Source organism: Suricata suricatta, chromosome X (assembly GCF_006229205.1).
Source record: "Suricata suricatta isolate VVHF042 chromosome X, meerkat_22Aug2017_6uvM2_HiC, whole genome shotgun sequence".
Taxonomy (NCBI): domain Eukaryota; kingdom Metazoa; phylum Chordata; class Mammalia; order Carnivora; family Herpestidae; genus Suricata; species Suricata suricatta.
Window position 1 is genome coordinate 40,248,470 of NC_043717.1, and position 21,028 is coordinate 40,269,497.

Consider the following 21,028-nt stretch of genomic DNA (forward strand, 5'->3'; position numbering starts at 1 on the left):
GAACCCCACACCCCTGGCTGACAAGTCTGATGTCAGACGAAGGAACGAGGGCATGGGCTTCTGGTCAACCCCCTGCCCATCCAGTGCCCAAAGAAGTAATGGGAAATAGGCAGGCAGCTTGACTAGCTGTACTAGAGATTAAATGGTGGAATCCCTAAGAAAATATGTGCCTGCCTCAGAAATAGCCTCACAGCCAGTTGCAGCTACACCCTGGGCAAAGCAAGAAAACTATCAGGGAGTGTCCTCACCAGGCCTGTCTCTCCATTTCTCTTTTTGTCCTGATTTTGGGGGTGGGGAGTCTAGGATTAACATACTTAGATTTGGTGGTCATGGGTAACTTCTTGGTGGGGGAAGGAGTTCCTACAATTGACTAGGGATGAGGAGCTGGAGGATAGTTTGGGGGTTTTATTTCTCCTACACGAGAATTGCTTTGGCAACTCAGAATGGAGTCTGGGCTGAAGTTTCTTAGGCTTGTCTTCATGGCCACCTTATGACTCCAAGATAACCACCAGTAAAGAAGGGGAGGGGGCTGAGCCACCACCATTTCAGTCATACCCCTTTATTTTTTTTAATGTTTTATTTCTTTTTGAGAGAGAGAGAGAGAGAGAGACAGTGTGAGCAGGGGAGGGTCAGAGAGAGAGGGAGACACAGAATCTGAAGGCAGGCTCCAGTCTCTGAGCTAGCTGTCAGCACAGAGCCCGATGCGGGGCTCGAACCCGTGAACCGTGAGATCATGACCTGAGCCAAAGCTGGACGCTTAACCTAAGACTGAGCCACCCAGGTGCCCCTAGTCATACCCCTTTAAATAAGCATTCTGGATACCCCACCCCAACAACCTCAGCATACATCTGATTGGTCAGAACTGTCTCACAGGACTGCCATAGCTGCAAGGGAGTCTGGGAAATGTTTTGACACCCATCCACTTCAAAATGGGTTCCTAAGGCCCTGATAGAATAATCCCGCCTCTGCAACTCTTGCCCTCCGGAAACGGACACAACGCTCTCCCCCAAGCTACTTTCAAAAAGTCTGCTTGAGGCACCCCAGACTAGGTGGTGGCCTCAAAGAAATCCTCAATACATATCCCAAGGTCTGGCCACTCAGATCAAAACTCTGACACCCTCTGCACACTGAAAACATGAGATCACATCCCAGATGGGGGCAAGGTAAGGGAGAGGTGCAGCAGGAGGCAGGAGTACATGAGGAGGTCCCACAGCTCTCTTGCAGTGTACCCCCCAAAACCGCAGCTTTTCCTCAAGGTTGGCTGGGGCTGGACCCCCGGCACTCACCCCCACCCAGGACCGGGACGTGTCCATGAAGAGGCCCTGGAGGGCTACTGCGCATGCGTCCTCCCTCTCCCCTCTGGCCCCCACCCCCACCCTCCAACTCCCCGCCCCTCCCCCACAGGGGTGGAGTTGGAGCATCTCATCTGTCAGTCCTGTCAGAGCTGCTGTGAGTTCGGTTCCGAGCGCATCCTGAGCGTAACCATCTTTCCCAGGACTGAGGTGAGCCAGACTGCCAGGCCTCCAGGCCTGGCCCCGAGCGGGGAGGCCTCTCTACCGTGGGTTGTGAGGGCGCGACGGACATGGGCTTTGAGCGGACTTGGGCTTTGAGAGGACCTGGGCTTTGAGCGGGACCCTTCCCCCATCACCTCAGGGGCCAGGAGCCACCTCCAGCCCCTCGCTCAACTGCCTCTGTGGAGACAGTCCTGGGTGCCGGTGTCCGCGCCAGCCGGGGAGCGGGCCACGGGCCCGAGACGCGGGAATGCGGGGACTCCAGGCCCCTAGAACGAACTGGAGTGGGGCCGGCCAGAGCCAGGGGACAGTTTTAGGGTAAAACTTACATGTCCCCCACCCACACCGCCCCGGCTTGGCGCAGGTGTCGGCTTGTAGGGGCCAAAGTTCGGGTGTGCCCCGCCCCCTCCCCGCGCCCTCGACGGGAATCCACACGCCCTGGGCCAGGCGTCTCTGAGTGAGGCCACAGGGTTTCGAAGGCCCTATGGTGACACTCGTAGCTCTTGGCCCACCGCAGGTGGCTTGGTATCATCCGGAGAGGGCGAGGCCCGTCTGCCGTTGATCTCCAGTGGGCCCTGTGACCTCGGGCCGTCACGGCCGCCGCCAACTCGCTTGTCCGGGCGTCGTGGTTCCTCCACTGACAAAGCAGCCGCGGTGGTGATGGCCCACGGTGACGGGAGGAGTCGCGTAGGCCGTCATGCGGGTCCCCTGGCTCCTGCCGAGCTCCCAGGAATTAATGCTGCCCCTTATCGCTCCTGGTGCCCTTTGCCAAGGGGGCAGAGCCCATCTCACAGGTCCCCGGACTCAGGCGAGGACACCCTCAGATTCCCAGGTGTCTAGACCCCAAGACTAAGAGTTATAGTTGAAACCGCTCCCGCCCCCCCTCCCCGCTCCCCCGCCTTTTCCTCAAGAGCAAATCCTCTTGTGAATTCCACCTTCGGAACATACCAGAATCTGGATCTCTCCCCTCAGTCTGTCCTTGCTGCTACATCTTCTCCCTCTTTCTGTCTCCCAAGCTTCGGGGACCCCAGAGCTCTATCCTCAGTTTACCTCTCTTCATCATGCCGCCCCTTCCTCTTTCTGAGCCAGCGTATCTAATAACTATTGCCAGGGATTTCTCTGGGCCTAAGACCCTACAACTGGATCCCCATCTGGGACCTGCCCCGCCCCCCAACCCTGACCTCCAGAGCTCAAACTCAACAGAACCCCCCACTGATAACTCGAACCCGCCCTCTGCCCCCAAACTGCCATCATCCCCGGGTTTAAGACGCGAGGTAGCAGCCATTATGATGCATTTCCTGAGGCCACACACTGAACCAAGACCAGGATGTGTATTGAATACATTTTATCGTAATTTGCTATTAATAGCTAACACTAATTGAGCGCCTGCTGTGTGCCCAGCCTCTCCTTAGCTGCATGATAATTTACTTGCTTATCTTGTTGATTGTCTCCTCACTTCCAGAATCTAATCCTCCCAAGGGCAGGGATTTTAGTCTATTTTGTTTGCTGCCACTTCCTCACCCCCACACCTCCCACCTTCCTTCCCTACACACATCACATTGCCTGGCACGCCAGGAAGACTCTGGAAATAATGCATGAAAATTAAATAATAATAAAAATGCCTAACATTAACCAATCTCCTTCTGCATGTTTATCACCTATTGTTGAAATATATTTTGCTGATTTCCCTTTGTTGTTGCCTGTCCTCCCGACTAGAATGACAAGTTCCTGGCGGCCAGGATTTGGTAACTATTTTCCCCAGTTGTTTGTCCTTACCACACAGTAGGTTCTCTATAGCTGTATGCTGAATAGGTAAAAAGGCTAAATTCTAATGTTAATGACTAGCTGACCTCATAATTTGCTGATTTACTTGGGTATTGTCTCTGCTTTTTAGAATACGAACTCCCTGGGGGCAGGAATGTTGCTTAGCATATAATATGCGACGGGCACTGTGTGGGGCTTGGGGATCAACCGTGGTACAAAACCAAATAGAAACTGCCCCAAATCCCTCCCTCCCTCCTCCGGAACGGGGAGGGACTGCTAATGGGCAGGAGATTTCTTTCCGGGTGATGGAAATATTCTAAAAGTAGATTATGGTGATGGTGAGGGCGCCTGGCTGGCTCAGTCAGTGGCGCCTGCAACGCTGGACTTCAGGGTTGTAGGTTCAGTTCCCGCGTTGGGTGTAGAGATTATTTAAAAATAAAGTCTTAAAAACAAAAAAGATTACGGTGATGGTTGCAGATAAAAAACAGCGAATTGTGCACTTTAACTAGATTAGCTTCATGGTATATAAATTAAATGTAAGTAAAACTTTTTAAAATCACTGCCTTCACATAGAGGGAATGAGACAAAGAAATTAAGCGACATAAATAATGTATATAGCATATGAGAGGGTGATTCGCACACACCTAGACACTTAGGAAAAGTGATACAACGCCACCCAGCTGTCCCCTTGCCCCCAAATGGTCTTGCCTAACCTACCCCTGCCCCCATTGTCTTTTCTTCTCTTTCCCTCATAGGGTCTGGTGTTCACATCCCTTTCCTGAGCTGCCCACAGAGAAATGGCACTGCCAAGAAAGCCTAACAAGTTTGACCTGGGCCTGGGCACGTGGAGCCTTAGCTCCCAGGAGGAGAGCCAGAGGGCGCAGGGACCCCCGAAGAGTGTCCGCAAGCAGCTGCCTGAGTACAAGGCAGTAGTGGTGGGCGCCAGTGGCGTGGGCAAGAGTGCACTCACCATCCAGCTGAACCACCAGTGCTTTGTGGAAGACCACGACCCCACAATCCAGGATTCCTACTGGAAGGAGGTGGCCCTGGGCCATGGGGGCTGCATTCTGAATGTCCTGGACACGGCAGGGCAGGCCACCCATAGGGCCCTGCGTGACCAGTGCGTGGCGATCGGGGATGGTGTGCTGGGGGTCTTTGCCCTGGATGACCCCTCGTCCTTAGCCCAGCTGCAGCAGATGCGGGCCACCTGGGGCCCTCACCACACCCAGCCCCTCGTCCTTGTGGGCAACAAGTGTGACCTTGTGACCACCACCGGAGATGCTCATGCCGCCGCTGCAGCCCTTGCGAAGAGTTGGGGGGCCCCCTTCGTGGAGACCTCAGCCAAGACGCGGCAAGGTGTGGAGGAGGCCTTCACCCTGCTCATCCAGGAGATCCAAAAGGTCCGGGAGGCCATGGCAAAGGAGGCCGTGGCAGGGCCAGGTGGGGAGAAGGGCCGGCACGAGAAGGCCATGTGCCACTGTGGCTGTTCTGTGGCCTAAAGATCTTGGTCAAGAAAAGCGGCCCTCCCCCAGGCCAGGGTGGTGGTTTCTTGACAAGCGACCCGGGAGCAGCCAGCTGTGTGGGGACACTATTGGTGTACTGGGGACAGATGAATCTCTCTCTCCAGGAGGTTTTTGTTTGGTGATGGGTATCTGGTAATGTAAGGCATAGTACTGGTTACTGTTGACGTAAGAGATTTTGTGCAAAAATAAATGGTGTTCTCAGGTTTCAAAGCTGCCTCTGTGCCAAGTGTTTTGTGGGTGGGAGTGAAACTGGGGAGAATGTTACTTGAATTGTGAGATTTCTTTCATTCAAGAAATGTTGGCGTGCTGGGGTTGGGGGGGAAGGGAGCCCACTGTGTGCCAGGCCCTGCTTTGGGTGCAAATGATGGAGAGGCAAACGAGACACTTAAAAACCCCTGCCCTTGGAAACCAACTTGGCAATAAACTATTAATAAAAAAAAAAAATCCCTGCCCTCCTAGATCTGACATAAGTCGGGTGTAGTAATAAAGAGTGACAGGGGAGGTTAAGGAGAGCCTTGCTGAGTAGGTGACATTTGAGCAAACGTTTGCAGGTAACTTTGGGCAGAGGGAATAGCCAGTTCAAAGGCCAGGAACATTAACACCACTGCCACCACCACGCCAACTCCCAATAACTGCAGGGCTGGGTAAGAGTACAGGTAGGGGCGCCAGAGTGGCTCAATCGGCTAAGTGTCCGGCTTTGGCTCAGGTCATGATTTTTTGGTTCGTGAGTTTAAATCCCGCATCGGGTTTTGTGCTGCCAGCTCAGAGCCTGGAGCCTGTTTCAGATTCTGTCTCTCTCTCTCTGCCCCTCTCTATCTCAAAAATAAATAAACAAGAAAAAAATTAACAAACAGTACAGGTAAAGCCAGCCTCTATACTGTAGAACTCAGTATCTCAACATTACAAATCAAGCTAACTCGAAATGCATCCTAGCTTTCTGCCCGGAACAAAGAAACTTTCTTAATGACCTGGGGGCCCAGGTTCTACTGCCTCAGATTCGGAGTTCCAGGCCAGGATGTGACCATAGGGAAGGCCTGCAGCCCGCTTCCCTCAGGGAAGCACAGCCCAAACTCTACTCCCGCCTCACAACCAGCCCTTGGTCCTCAGAAGGATGCACCCTAGAAACTTGCTAATGAGGGTCCTTGAAACTGTCCTCAAAGCCTTCCGGAGTGGGGCATGGGATCTGGGTGGTTACTACCATTGTCTTTATGGATGCCTCCTCCAGGGAGAAGAGGCTTAGAGTGGGGGAGGGGGTCTCTACCGCCCCAGGGCAGGGGCCCTCTGCCTTTGTCTAAGGGCAGCCATCACCACTCAGCCCACCAGCCCCCTAGAAACTGCCACTCAGACAAACAAATAGCTGCTTCAGATCGCATTTATTGCGGGGGCAAGGGCGAGGATCTTGGGGTTCGAGAGCAGCAACTGTGGCTGACGGGGAAAGCCGCTCTCAGTGTGCCGACAGGGAGCAGGTGGGAAGTTGGGGTAGGGTGGGCCTGCGGGTGCGCAGGGTTCAGGCGTTGCTCAGGGGGGAAGGAGGCGGCGCACCGGCGCCTGGGGTGAAGGGTTCTCCAGGCGCTTCACCCGCAGCAGGGCCCCCAGCACACCCTCAGGGGGCATTTCCCGGCTCAGGTCTTGGTCCGCAGCGCGGCGGAGCCGGCGTGGGGTAGCCACAGCCTCGGGGTCCGCGCTTCCCGCCAGGATCCGCCCCAACAAGTACCTGCAGAAGAGCCGAGAGGAAGGCGGTGAATGTGTGCCCGCGCATCAACATCACGGGCCTAGGTCCCAGAGGACCCTGCAACCCTATACTGCCTGGGGGAGCTGGCCGTCTCCAGCCCCCTCCCTACCCAGGCGTTCCCAGCCCACTGCTTTCCAGTTGTCCGTGCCTCCCATCCCAGAAACCATGGTTTCCATGCACGCACTCCTCACACACACCCCAGAAACCAGACATCGGAGCCCCCTCCCCGGGACCGAGCGTCCCGTTCCCCCACTGTCTCCCCAGCCAGGCATCTCTGACCCTACACCCTGGGTCCAGCTGCTCACTCCCTCCTAGGGTCCCAGAGCCTAGGTGTCTGCACCACGCTGTGAGAAGGGCCCCAGCCGGCTCCCCACGCCCTCCTTCCCCGCCAGGATGCAGGCACCGCCCCCTGCCCGCCCCTTGCTGGGCTACCTCAGCAGCTCCGGGTCCACATCTGGCGTCTCGTCGCCGGCGTCCTCTGCTTCGGGGCCCGTGGGGCCGTCGTCGTAGACTGGGGGCCGGGGTCTGAGAGCAGCGGCAGGGGCAGGGGCGGGGACGAGCTGGGCCGCGAGGGCGGCAGGGTCCAGGCGGGCGCGGAGCAGGGCGCGGGCTAGCTGCGCGGCGGGCGCGTCGGGGTCGTCCTCCAGGCCCTGCGCGGGGTCGTTAGTGCGGGGTGTGCTCCAGGCGCGCAGCAGCTGCGCCAGGACGCGCGCTTGCTGATCCTCGGCCTCCTGCGCCTCCGCCCGCGCTCGCTCCTGCCTTTCCGCCTCCAGCAGGTGCGCCAGCGCCCGCGCCAGCTCCTGCACTGCCCCAGCCGCTTCGCCGCGGGGCACTGCTCGCCGGAAGCGGCGGGGAGCGCCAGCCTCGACCACGGGCGACGAGGCTGTGCCCAGGCCGCGGGTTTCCTGCCGGAAGACGAGGACGGGGGAGGGGGATTAAATGTCAGCGTCCGTCAGGCCAGCGCCCCCCACCCAGGGGAGCTCCATGGACCTCGAAAATCCCCAAATGCCACCAAAGGCACTGTGGCCCCGCAAATATACCCAGACACCCCTAAGGCCGCTAGAGACCCCCAAATATCTCCAGACAAAAGACCTCCATAGACTCTCTACCCCATAAGGATTTCCTAGAGATTCAGAATTTGCCCCAGGGCTGCTGGAGAACAGGTGGTTTTGTTTGTTTGTTTCTTTGTTTGTTTGTTGTTAATAGGAGTGGTGATGTCAGACACGACAGCCATAGATTTTTCTATATTGATGTTATGGACTATAAGAACCATATCTGCATTTTATATGTTCCTACTTATTGTTCACTTGTGTTACCCAAAACGTAGCAGACTGCTCTGCACCTTGCACTTTTAAATCTATATCTAGGATCTGTACCTTTAAGTGCATCTTTTCCCTATCCCTTTTCTTTCTCCTCACTCCCTCCCTTCCTCTCTCTCTCTCTCCCTTCCTCTTCCCCCTTCCTCTCTCCCTTCTTCCCTCTTCTCTTCCTCTATCTCCTTTTCCCCCTCCTCTCTTCCCCCTCTCTCTCTTCTTTCCTCTGCACCGAATCCCTTTCGTTGGATGGACATACTTTAGTCTTCAATTGATGGGCATTTAGGGTGTTTCCAATCTTTTGCTATTCGTTTTTTTAAAAAAAACATTTTATTTTTAAAGTAATCTTTATACCCGAAGTGGTGCTTGAACTCAACCCCATCAAGAACCTCAAGCTCCACCGAGTGAGCCAGCCAGGTGCCTCCAATCTTTTGCTGTACTTATCATGTTGGGATGAATAACCTTGTTCACATATTATTTGGCTTGTGTGTATATCTTTCTTTAGAATAAATTACCCAATGACTAATTTTCAATTAGGACAGTTGTCAAACAATTTCAAAAAGCTTAAAGAAATTTAAAAAGGGTATTAAAAGTGTGAGTAAGGAAAAAAAGACCATAAAAATGACCATGAAGAGTTAAAGAAACACATTGAACATCTAGAAATATGCTTTCTTTTTTGTTTGTTTTTGTTTTTGTTTAAGTAACTCTACAGCCAACAGGGGGCTCGAACGAATTTACAATCACGAGATCAAGAGTCACACGTTCTTCTAACTGGCCAGCCAGGCGCTTCTTGCCTGTTCAATTTTTAATTTCATTTAAAACATATTTCTAGGGGTGCTTGGCTGGCTCAGTCAGAAGAACATGCGACTCTTGGTCTCCGTGTTGTAAGTTTGAGCGGTCCTCCAGGGGCCTGGAGAGATATCTTGAAAATGAAACCTTTAAAAAAATTAAAACAGGCCGGTTAAACAGCAGATTCAATAGAGCAGAAGGAAGTAATAAGATTGAACAGAGCTTAAGAACAGATTCACACATCTTGACACTTGCTACACAAGAGAGGGGGCACTCAGAGCAGACAGGATGCAAAAACTCATGCAGGGACAACAAATGATCCCAATGCAGGAGCCATGGAAAGGAAAAGATGAATACGTTTGACTGCTTTCAAATTAAGGATTTCCTGTTATCCCAAGACACTATAAAAAGACTGAATGGGAGAAGATGCTGCAACACAAATAGTTAATCAAATCATGGATCGGCATCCGATACACAAAGAATGCCTGAAAAGCAAAGAGGCAAACGAACTAAACCTAGGGGAAAACTGATGATCAAGTATTTCACAAAAAAGGAAACTCAAAGTTACCAAATATATGAGAAATAGGGCATCTCATTAGTAATTAGGAAAATGCAAATTAAAATGCCAATATGCTACTATGTACAGTGTGTCCAAAATGTTGCCAAAAATCTAACCATCTAATAATTTCCAATGTTGGCATGGTTGTGGATAAAATGGAAACTCTCATACACTGCTGGTGGGAATTCAATTGCCAAAATAACTTTGAAAAAACAATTTGGCAATGTCTAAAATGACGCACAAATCCTGTGACCCACTCCTTGGGTGGTACACTGTTTGAAATAGCATAAAAGTAGAGAAAGGAGGGAAAATGCCTGAAAACAACCTAAAGGTCTACTGACTTAATGGAGAATGCATTTATAAAAACCATGGTAAACTCATACTGGCAATATGCTCAGAAAATAAAAATAAAATATTATTCAGCAACTGATTTTTGTAAATGAGTTATAGCCACGCACTTCAATGTGGAAATGTGGATGGTGGATGTATCTCACAACCCTACAGAGCCAAACAACAACGACAACAACAACAAAGGTTGGAATTTGACTGCAGGCGGCCTAAGACATCCTGATGACTTCCTAGTGACCCCTAGTGACGACCAGGAGCCAGATGCCTGGCATGATTCCATTTCTATGAGGAAAGGCTAAAACAGCATATTGTTTAGACATACAATATCTATGTGAGGATTTCTTACAAAAGTAAGGAATCAATGAACAGAAAATATAGGATAATGTTTATGGAGGGAAGGGTTGCTGGATCCAGGGGCTTCTAATCATGCTCTATTTCTTAACCTCAGTGGTGGGCACACACAGAGATTATTTTATTATTATTCCTTACATCACACATGTATGTTAACTATATTATGCCATATATATAATATTTAATAATTTTTAAATCCCCCATCCTTGACGCCGACAACCCTGAAGAGTTGGAGGATGATGTGCTCCAAGGGCCCTGGGCGCCACCACCCCTCAGCCCCTGGGGAACCGCACACTCACCAGCAATCACAATCTCACACACGCTCACATGGACGAACAGGCGTTGAGATGTCACATGTGCAATGCAATGTTGCCACATTCATACACAAGGAACTGCACATGTTCACACACTCGGGTGCTCATGCACTTACAGTTACCAAACTACCCAGATGGGAGGCCACGCACCACCCTTAAAGACACAATGCAGCACGGAGACAACATGGCTCCTCTCCCCACAATGACACAGCTCCACAAAGGGGCGGAAAACAGCCTCATGAACACCCATACAAAATCCTAGTCACTCGGTCCAACAGAACCCAAATGGGATGTGCACATGGGAATGCAAAAACCACTCCCTCCCAAAAGACGAAATTTTTCTCCTCCCTGCCCCCGCCCCCCGTTACACACACACACACACACACACACGCCCAAAAGGTCAGTCATCACCATAGGATTCACCAACATACGATGTCACTGAGACAAGTCACACGCAGGTACACCACCGGCATCACACACGCTGCACACTCAGACCCACAACCGCGCCTCTGTACGGACGCTCGGAAGCACTGACATCAAAGCACACACACAGGACCACGACATTCTCACGCCCCTGTCATCGCATCTCTGGCACACAGACCGGTGCGCGCACTCCCTCCCGAATGCGCTCTAGTCCCATGGACAGCGCCACAAGCGACCGGCAGGGCGAGGCCTGGCCTGCGCCAGGTGACAAGGATGGGCTGGGCGCGGCTGCCAGGCGGCCCCCGCACACCCACAGACCGAGTCCGGCATCGCCTGGGCGCGGACTGGCTGCTGGACCCCGGGCCACCCTGACCGATCTCCCCGCACGTCCGGGAGCAGGAGTCAGCGAGGATGAGGGTCCGGCGGCCGAGCACAGACCCTCGCCAGCAGCACCCTCCTTCCCACCCCCACCCCAAGCCCGACCGGTGTCGCACCTTTCCCGGCCGTGCGCAGAACGCGGGGGGCGGCCGAAGTAAGCCCAACAGCAGCAGCACCAAAAGGCCTACGCCCCCGGCCCGCGGCCCGCCGAGCAGTGGCAACCACGCCATGCTGCCCCAGCGAGCCGGGCTCCGGACGGGCGGACTGGCTGGCAAATGCGCAGCGCCTGGGCTAGCGGGCAAGGCTTCGGCACTCTGCGGCTGCGCACGCCAGGGAACCTGGCACTCCCCTGCCCACCCCCCTCTCCCGCCACTCTACGCAGGCGCAACCTGGGAGCGCCAGCAGCCCCTCCATTCTGCCCATCGCCATGGAGATGCCCAAGGGGCAAGGTGGAAAGATGGAGCGTGCGGTGGCGGTTGCCATGGCAGTAGGAGGGCAGTTGCCAGGGCAACAGACCTTGCTGTTCCTTAGCAGATAGGCAAGAAAAATTGACTCAGTGGGGTGGAATGAGGGTCTGGTCCCCACCTCTCCCTCCCTGTGAGGAGAAATATAACTTGTTCACTGGATAAACAGTTACTCGCTACTGTGGGCGATGATAGATACATAGATGAATAGATTTTACCCATATGTTGCTCAAGAAAGGATTTCAAGTCAGTTAAAATGATATAGCAAAGGAAACAAAACTGGTAAAATTTGTGTATCCATTAGGCAAAAAATGTTGGGAAAGGAATGTTAGTAATTATTTCTGGGCGGGGCAATAAATAATGGTGTGTCAGTTTCTCCTTTACATACACTTTTGTCTGCTGTCTGAAAAATGTTGCAATGTATATGTATTACTATTATAATTAGATAAAAAGATAAAGATGATTTTCACTTTGGAATTAAAACAAAGTATGGTAACATGACATAAATTAAAAGTGAAGAAAAGAAAGATCCATTTGTGTTGCTGTGAGTATATCTAATCCATTGATTCTGTCTCCATCTCTTCAGTATAACAATTTTACCATGATAATCATTATACACATCCGTTTATGGACCTGAAGTTGATCTACCAGCGACGGTGGTTCCCATGATCCTTGCCTCCTGGTGTCCACAATATTTTTTCTTTTTCTAATGTTTATTTATCTTTGGGGGGAGGGGCAGAGAGAGGGGGAGACAAATGACGCGAAGCAGGCTCCCCGCTGACAGCAGAGAGCCAGATAGGGGGACCTGAGCTGAAGTCAGACGCTCAACTGACTGAGCCACCCAGGCGCCCTCTGGTGTCCATAATGTCGTGTAATCCCCTTCCTTTGAAAGTGTTCATGACCAAAGGAGACAAGATATATGTGCTTATGTGTACATAATTATGTTAGAAATAAGGTTGACGCTGTTACAGGTGGAAAGTCTGCATTGTGTGAATGGAGGTCTGGGTTCTTGGGTTCCCCAGGAAAGACTCACATGAAGAACATGCTCAAAGAAAGACAGCCAGAAGGAAGGTAGCAGGCACGAAGCAGTTTATTAAGGACAATACACTGTCAAGAAGGGAGGGTGGGCAAGCCCAGAGGTGACAACGACTCCAGGGTTAGGGATGTCTTTTCTTTTTATGTTTGCAGAGGTTATGGGTCATAGCTCTGGTGGTGTCTCAAACTGAGGTTTTTTCCAATCATCTAAGGGACCCTTCTGACCAGTTGGGAGGGAAAGTTCTTGATGGAACTGCTGTGGCCATCTTTCCCCAGGGAGTGGGGACCATTGGGGGAGTGTTGAAACCACAGTGTAAATATATTATAATGAAACTATACATTACCCTGGGGCAGAAGTTGAAGAGAAAAGTACATGTTCTGCACCTGAGGCTCTAGGTCCGTCAGCCCTGGGGTATTTGGAAGCTGTAAGGTCAAGATGCTAAAAGCCACAAAGTCAGGGTGTTGTTCCTTCGGGCTTCTTTTTAAAGCTTATTTATTTATTTTGAGAGAGAGAGAGTGCAAGCAAGCACAGGGGAGGGAGGGGTAAAGAGAAGGAGAGACAGAATCCCAAGAATCAGCACAGAGCCTGAAGCAGGGCTCAAACTCACGAATGTCAGATCATGACCTCAGCTGAGATTGAGAGTTGGACATTTAAATGACTGAGCCACCCGAGTGCCCCTGCCCTCAGGCTTCTAATGTGTCACCTGTTTATCACCATCTTTGCCTCCAGCTGATGTCCAACTAACTGCTACTCTATCAAAATGATCATCTTGCAAGGTGACTTCCACTCCTTACTGGCTTTGATGATGCAAGTGGCCACTTTGCGGAACCTTAGGTGACAAGGAAGAGAGGGCAGCCTCTAGGAACTGAAGGTGACCTCCAGCTGACAGTAAGAAATCCTTCAACTGCAAGGAACTGAATTCTGCCAATGACCTGGGTGAGCTTAGATCCTTCCCCAGGCAAGCCTCAGATGAGACTGCAGCCCTTCCCAGCACCCGAGGCAGAGATCCCAGTTAAGCCATGTCCTGACTCCTGACCCACAGGAACTGTGAGCTAATGTTGTTGTATGTTGTGTTAAGCTGAGAAGTAACATATCATCAACAGACGAGTAATAGAAGAAAACTTCCTCAGCCTGATAAAGGACAAAACCCCACAGCTAACATCATACCTAACAGTAAAAGACTGAAAGCTTTTCCTGCAGGGATCAGGATCAAGACAAGGATGTTCCAGGGGTACCTGGCTGGCTCAGTTGGTAGAACACGTGACTCTTGATCTTAGGGTGGTGAGGTCAGCCCCACATTGGGCGTAGAGCTTACTTAAAAAAGAAAAAAGGCAAGGATGTTCTGTCACCACTTCTACCACTTCTATTTGAAATTGTACTGAAGGTTCTAGCTAGGGCACTTAGGCAAGAAAAAAGGCACCCGCATTGGAAAGGCAGAAGTGAAATTATTTCCATTTGCAAATGACATGATCTAATACGTGGATAATCTTAAGGAATCCACAACAAAACCCTTAGAGTTAATAAATGAGACCAAGAAGGTTGCAGGACATAAGATCAGTATTATAAAACTCAGTCATATTTCTATATATTAGTAATGAACAGTCCAAAAATGAAATTAAGAAAACAATAGCATCAAAAAGAATAAAAACACTTAGAAACAAATTTAACAAAATAAGTGCAAGAGTGGACCCTGAAAACTACAAAAACCATCCAACATAAGCTCGAGTCCCATAATCACTTACTTCCAACACCCTTTTTCAGATACTCCACAGTTCCCCACGGTGTGTGGGCTCCCTCATTGCAGCAAGCCAATCAATAAACCCAGTTTGGTTTGACTGCAGCTGTGTTCATGATGGTCTTTGATGTGCATTAACACAAATGGAGGAGGTTCAGCAAAAACACTCACTGCTCTGCTCTGTGACCTTGAACTCAGCAATAGTGCTCACATCTGAAACCCGTTGTGTCTCCAGTTAATTGAGTCACCTCTCCGCCCATGCCTGGAAGGAAGTTCACAGTAATTGAATATAGACATTTCAATGAGGCCCTCTGCGTTAGGTTTATTTGTTTTGTTTCTTTTCCTAGGAATACAGATCCCTGGGACCTTGGTTATCTGATCAATTATGTATTGTTACTTGGGAAAATTGTTTTGTAGCTTTCTACCACCTGGTCCTATGGTCTAATTGTATATAGTAAATATATACTTTGTATATTTAGTTATATAGTTGAGTGTTACTTTGCAACAAAAGGAAAAGTCTATAGGAAGAGAAAGAGCATAGCCCTGACACGTTTATTCTCAAGCTGGTCCTGGGGGCTAAGGAGCTCAGGTTTCCTCAGACCAGCATCCTTTGGACAAACAAAGCTTAGATCACCATTAGAAAATCTTATGTAGGAGCGCCTGGGTGGCTGTCAGTTAAGCTCTGACTTCGCCTCAGGTCATGATCTCACAGTTTGTGGGTTCGAGTCCCGCATCAGGCTCTGTGCTGTTAGCTCAGAGCTCAGAGCCTGGAGCCTGCTTTAGATTCTGTGTCTCCCTCTCTCTCTGCCCTTCCTCCACTCAAGTTCTGTCTCTCTCAAAAAATGAATAAACATTAAAAAAGAAGAAAATCTTATTTAGAAGCAGTCTCAAATAGGTATTTGTTCACACACGTTCATAGCAGCTTTATTCACAACAGCTAAAACATGGAAGCCACACAAGAACCCATCAGAGGATGAAGGGATAAGCACAATGTCATATATGCCTACAATGGAATACTATTTAGCCTTTAAGAAAGGAAAATCTGACACATTCTACAACATGGATAAATACTGAGGACATTATGCTAAGTGAGTGAAATAAGCCAGTACCCAAAAGATGAGTACTGTTTGAGTCCGTGTATATGAGGTACTTAGAATAGTCGAAATCACAGAGACAGAAAGTAGAATGGTGGGTTGCCAGGGGGAAGGCAGAATAAGAACTTAGTGTTTAATGAGTCCAGAGTTTCCATTTTGTAAGATAGAGTTATTGAGATGGATGGTGGTGATAGTTGCACAATATTATGAATGTATTTAATAATACTGTAATGTACACTTAAAAATGGTAAAGATGGTAAATTTTATGTTACGTGTATTTCACCACAATAAAACAGAGCTTACATGAATTTCTTCCTCAGTTTTGTCTTTGTGTCCCTGAGAATTGTTTTGTTTAGTTTCATCTGCCCAGAGTCAAAGAGTTTTTATTCCTGGCCCATGATCAGTGACAACTGGCCTTTGGCCAAAATCTGGAGACAACAGTTACACAAGCACCATCCTTGTGGAGCACTGAATTCTCATGGGATCTCCTCGGGCAAAAACAGCCTTATCCAGGCCACACACCTGCTTCCTTCATGTTTGTTTCAGTGAAATGTCAACACATATGTTTATCCCTCTCACTGGCATAATTTCACCAGGGAGATTTCAGAATTGCATTAACCACTTCAGGAAACTTTTGCCATGAACAAGATTGTTCGTTCGATGAATACTTTAGAACCGAAAGGGCAGAAATCCACATGAAGGAATGGTTTGTTTCATTTATCTAAGAGAGAGATCATTTTGTTTAACAAAGGAGACATCCTTCTCTTCAGTTCTGTATTTGGGGATTACGAAGTGCTGACTTTTGGGCCACCTGGGTGGTTCAGTTGGTTAAACGTCCGACTCTTGATTTTGGCTCAGGTTATGATCTCATGGTTGGTGGGACTGAGCCCCACGTCAGTCTCTGTGCTGACAGTGTAAAGCCTGCTTGGGATTATCTCCTTCCCTCTCTCTCTCTCTCTGCCCCTCCCCACCTTGCCCACGTGTGCACACTCTGTCTCTCAAAATAAATAAATAAATAAATATTTTTTAAAAATTCCTCTCTATTTTTTAAATGTTTATTTATTTACATTTATTTATTTTTGAGAGCCAGAGTGGGAGCAGGGAAGGGGCAGAGAGAGAATGAGACACAGAATCAGAAGCAGGCTCCAGGCCCTGAGCTATCAGCACAGAGACTGATGCAGGACTTGAACCCAGAAACTGTGAGATTATGACCTGAGCCAAAGTCGGACACCCAACTGACTGAGCCACCCAGGCACCCCTAAATGTTTATTTTTGAGACATGGGGCTCAAACTCACAAATGATCAGATTATGACCTGAGCCTAACTTGCATGCTTAATTGACTGAACCACCCAGGCGCCCCTAAAAATGCCTCTTAAAAAAACGTGCTGACTTTTTAATAGTATGTCTTGATGACATTGTCAAGGGCCCAATTTATTGTTTAAATCAGCTCTAATAACTCTCTTTTCAATAGGTTTATGTGAAATTGTATTTTCTTGCAGGCCAAAGTCTTCCTCTCTGCTTTCTGAGGGAATACGACTAGCCTTTTACAGTGTTCATTTCATGTTCATCTGAAGCCACTACAAGAACCCTTATCAAAATGGACAAACCAATGAAGGAAATTCTACATAGCCTGCCATTACATGAGACAACCATAAGAAGAATGGAGGTTAGCAAACATGCTTCATGATACTAGCCAGAATAGCAGAGAGAAGCCAACATTGATGGGGTAACTTTAAGGGCCTTGCTGAGACAGTCTCCTCGAATGTCATGCCTCCAATGACACAATCATGGCAAAGACTGTAAAGGTAGAACAAGGATAAGAACCAAAGACTTGAGGCCCCTTTGAACACCCCCAAAGTGGCTATGAGCATGTTCTGGCTGTGGTTTATTTTCCAGGTGAACTGAACCTTTCATTGCCAGAGAGCTTTTGCTGTAAGGGCAGGAGATCCATAATCTTCAGAAAAAGTAGAGACATCTAATGAAATTCTAAAAGTAAAAGCGGGGCACCTGAATGGCTCAGTCCGTTAAGTGTGACTTTGGCTCGGGTCATGATCTCATGATTTGTGAATTGGAGCCCTCATTGGGCTCTCTGCTGTCAGCACACAGCTTGCTTAGAACCTTCTGTCCCCCTCTCTCTGCCCCTTCCCCAAGGGGTCTGGCTGGCTTAGTCAGTGGAGCATGGGATTCTAGGTCAGAGTGGTGAGTTCGAGCCCTATGTTGGGTGTACAGATTACTTACAAGAAACAAGGGACATCTGGGTGCTCAGCTGGTTGAGCGTCTGACTTTGGCTCAGGTCTCACAGTTTGTGAGTTCGAGCCCTACATCAGGCTCTGTGCTGACAGCTCAGAGCCTGGAACCTGCTTTGGATTCTGTGTATCCCTTTCTCTGTCCCCCTCCCCTGCTCACACCGTCTCTTTCTCTCAATAATAAATAAGCATTAAAATTAAAATTTTTTTAAATAACAAAAAAATCTTTAAAAGTAAAAGCAACATAAAACAACCTGATGGTTGCATGGTTGCCAGAGAGGAAGGGGATTGGCAAAAAGGGGTAGGGCATACAGGCTTCCAGTTATGGAATGAATAAGTCATGGGGACGAAAAGCACAGGCTAGGGAATATAGTCAATGGTATTGTAATGATGCTATATGGTGACAGACGGTAGCTACCCTTGCAGTCAGCATAGCATAACATATAGGGATGTTGAATCACCACGAATCACTATGTACACCTGAAACTAATATAAATAACATTGTGGCTAAGTCAGTTAAGCATCTCTTTTTTTTTTAATTTTTTAAATGTTTTTTATTTATTTTTGAGAGACAGAGACCGCGCGAGCAGGGGAGGGTCAGAGAGAGAGAGACATACAAAATCCAAAGCAGGCTCCAGGCTCTGAGCTAGCTGTCAGCACAGAGCCCGACGTGGGGCTCGAACCCACGAACTGTGAGATCATGACCTGAGCGGAAGCCAGACGCTTAACCGCTTAACCGACTGAGCCACCCAGGCACCCCAGCATCTGACTCTTGATCTCACCTCAGGTCACGATCTCATGGTTACTGAGTTTGGGCTCTGTGCTGATAACGAGGAACCTGCTTAGGATTCTCTCTCCTCTCTCTCTGCCCCTCCCCTGCTCACATTCATTCTCTCTCTCTCTCTCCCTCTCGCTCCCTCTCGCTCTCAAAAATAAACATCAAAGAAAAACCTCTGTGTTTCTTTAAAAAAAAAAAAAAAAGTAACGGTGAGTATCCTGAGAGATACTTTAGTTGGTTATTAGAGGGCGTCATGGTACAATAATAGTCAAGATTCACAGTGGAATAAAAAGAAAAAAGAATCAGAAAGTTAATCTTGTTTCATCATCTTTGGAACAAGCTCTGCACCTCTGTAGTCATCAGCTTCCCGAGAACTCCTAAGAATTCTGTTTGATGCTTATTAATATGTCTTTTCCAAGAAGTTTGAGGGCGGGTTTCCCTCTGATTATGCTGGCTTTGTTTTGGTAGATATTGTGAATTAAAAAAATTTTTTTAAGTTTTAAATGTTTACTTATTTTTGAGAGACAGGATGGGGAAGCACAGAGAGGGGAGACACAGAATCCAAAGCAGGCTCCAGGCTCTAGCTGTCAGCACAGAGCCCAACACGAGGCTCGAACTCACGAACTGTGAGATCATGACCTGAGCTGAGGTTGGCCCCTTAACCAACTGAGCCACCCAGGCACCCCTTGAATTTAAAAAAAAAAATCTCTACACCAAATGTGGTGCTCAAACTCACAACCTTGAGATCAAGAGTTGCATGCTCTTCCAGGCGCCATGGTGGCCCAGTTGATTGAACATCCAACTTCAGCTCAGGTCATGATCTTGCCACTCAGGAGTTCGAGCTCTACATCAGGCTCTGTGTCTCCCTCTCTCTGCCCTCCCCCTCTCATGTTCTCTCTCTCTATCAAAAATAAACATTTTTTTAAATGAATAAAAAAGTTACATGCTCTTCCGACTGAGCCAGTCATGCACCCCTACATATTTTGTGAATGCAGCTTGAACCTGTTACAGAAACATCTGGAGGCAACATATGAATCTCTAATGGTTTGAAGTCACATTGGCCTATAATAGGGTAGAATCTAGGATTCCAAGTGAAGTTACAAAACACACGGGGTGGTGTGTTATTAACTCAGAAATAATTAACAAGAGGTGATCCCCAGAGGGGATAGAATGTATTGCCATCAGTTTTGAGTGTTTCTCAGAAGTGTGTTGACTTTTTAAATAAAAAAATTTTTGAGAGATGGATAGTGGGGGAGAGGCAGATAGAGAGAGGGAAAGAGAGAATCCCAAGCAGGCTGTGCACTGAGCCTGACTAGTGGCTCTCGGTTGTTTTCTCAGACCATGGCTACTACTCTGAATTTAATGGCTCCATCTTTCTCCAGGCAAACACACTCATCCACCTGACAAAAATTTCATAGCTATTGTTTTTTTTTAAAGTTTTTAATGTATATTTTTGAGAGAGACAGAGTGTGAGCAGAGGAGGGGCAGAGAAAGAGGGAGACCCAGAACCTGAAGGAGGCTCCAGGTTCTGAGCTGTCAGCACAGAGCCTGACTGCGGGGCTTGAACTCGAACTGTGAGCTCATGACCTGAGCTGAAGTCGTACGCCCAACTGACTGAGCCACCCAGGTACCTCATTCATGGCCATTGTTTTAAATACCTCTGAAGGTACATTTCTTTCTCATAGGTTCCTTCTGGTACTAACATTTCCCTCAAAAAATTAATCCCAGCCCTTGGTCCCATAAAAATTGGACACTGACCTCACAGAATGCTTCTGCTGAGGTCATTATGACCCTATCAGTAAGACCTAGACCATCAGGAGTAAGAACTAGCTTTGGGGCATTTTGTTCTTTTCAAAGAGACTCCAGACTGTTACCTGCTAATGTTTAATTCCAACTCAAGAATTCTTCCCATTTTGGGGCTCAGTTGGTTAAAGCATCTGATTCTTGATTTTGGCTTGGGTCATGACCTCAAAATTGTGAGATCAAGCTCCTCATCGGGCTTTGCACTAAGTGCAGAGCCTGGTTAAGATTCTCTTTGCCCCTCCTCTGCTCATGCTCTGTCTCAAAAAAAAAAAAAATCTGTGATTTTTTTTTTAAAGGAGAGTTGGGGTGTCTGGGTAGTTCAGTCAGTTGGGCAGCCGACTCAGCTCAGGTCATGATCTCGCGGTTGGTGGGTTTGAGCCCTGGATTGGGCTCTGTGCTGACAGCTCAGAGCCTGGAGCCTGCTTCGGATTCTGTGTCTCCATCTCTGACCCTCTCCTGCACACACTGTGTCTGTCTCTATCAAAAAATAAATAATAAAATACTAAAAAAAATTTTAAAAAGAGAGTTAAAAGAAAAAGAAATCTTCCTCTCTTGAGGGACACAAATGGTCCTTTTCTTGCTATAATAAATGATACATATACTCTCCAAACAGTCCTTGCTCCACCAGGATATGTACCTCTACTGAAGCAGTCATCTGGCTTACAATTGCCTGCTGCAATACTACCTTATCCTGTGTTTTCAGGATAATTGTTTCAGACATTCAGATATTTAAAACTACCACTGTCCCATGTTTCCTTGAGGATATCCAGAGATCTCCAAAGATGAGACAAACATAAGCTTCTTGGAACTGCCAGTCGAAATGAGTAGGGAAAGGGCTACAGTAGGCAGGGAGAGACAGAGACCTT

General features: G+C 48.6%; 2 protein-coding genes across 2 annotated transcripts; one reads left to right on the forward strand and one right to left on the reverse strand.

The window, feature by feature from the left end:
* The first annotated feature begins 1,369 nt into the window (after positions 1-1,369).
* ERAS (ES cell expressed Ras) lies at positions 1,370-5,012 on the forward strand. Its single transcript, XM_029930245.1, has 2 exons — positions 1,370-1,502; positions 4,031-5,012. Exon 2 carries the CDS (start codon positions 4,073-4,075, stop codon positions 4,772-4,774), a length of 702 nt encoding a protein of 233 aa, XP_029786105.1. The 5' UTR covers positions 1,370-1,502; positions 4,031-4,072; the 3' UTR covers positions 4,775-5,012.
* Positions 5,013-6,152: 1,140 nt separating this feature from the next.
* Positions 6,153-11,333, reverse strand: PCSK1N (proprotein convertase subtilisin/kexin type 1 inhibitor). The gene is made up of 3 exons (XM_029929976.1): positions 11,122-11,333; positions 6,963-7,435; positions 6,153-6,512 (listed from the first exon to the last, which is right to left on the reverse strand). The coding sequence occupies exons 1-3, from the start codon at positions 11,233-11,235 to the stop codon at positions 6,317-6,319; spliced, it is 783 nt and encodes a 260-aa protein (XP_029785836.1). The 5' UTR covers positions 11,236-11,333; the 3' UTR covers positions 6,153-6,316.
* Positions 11,334-21,028: the final 9,695 nt, after the last annotated feature.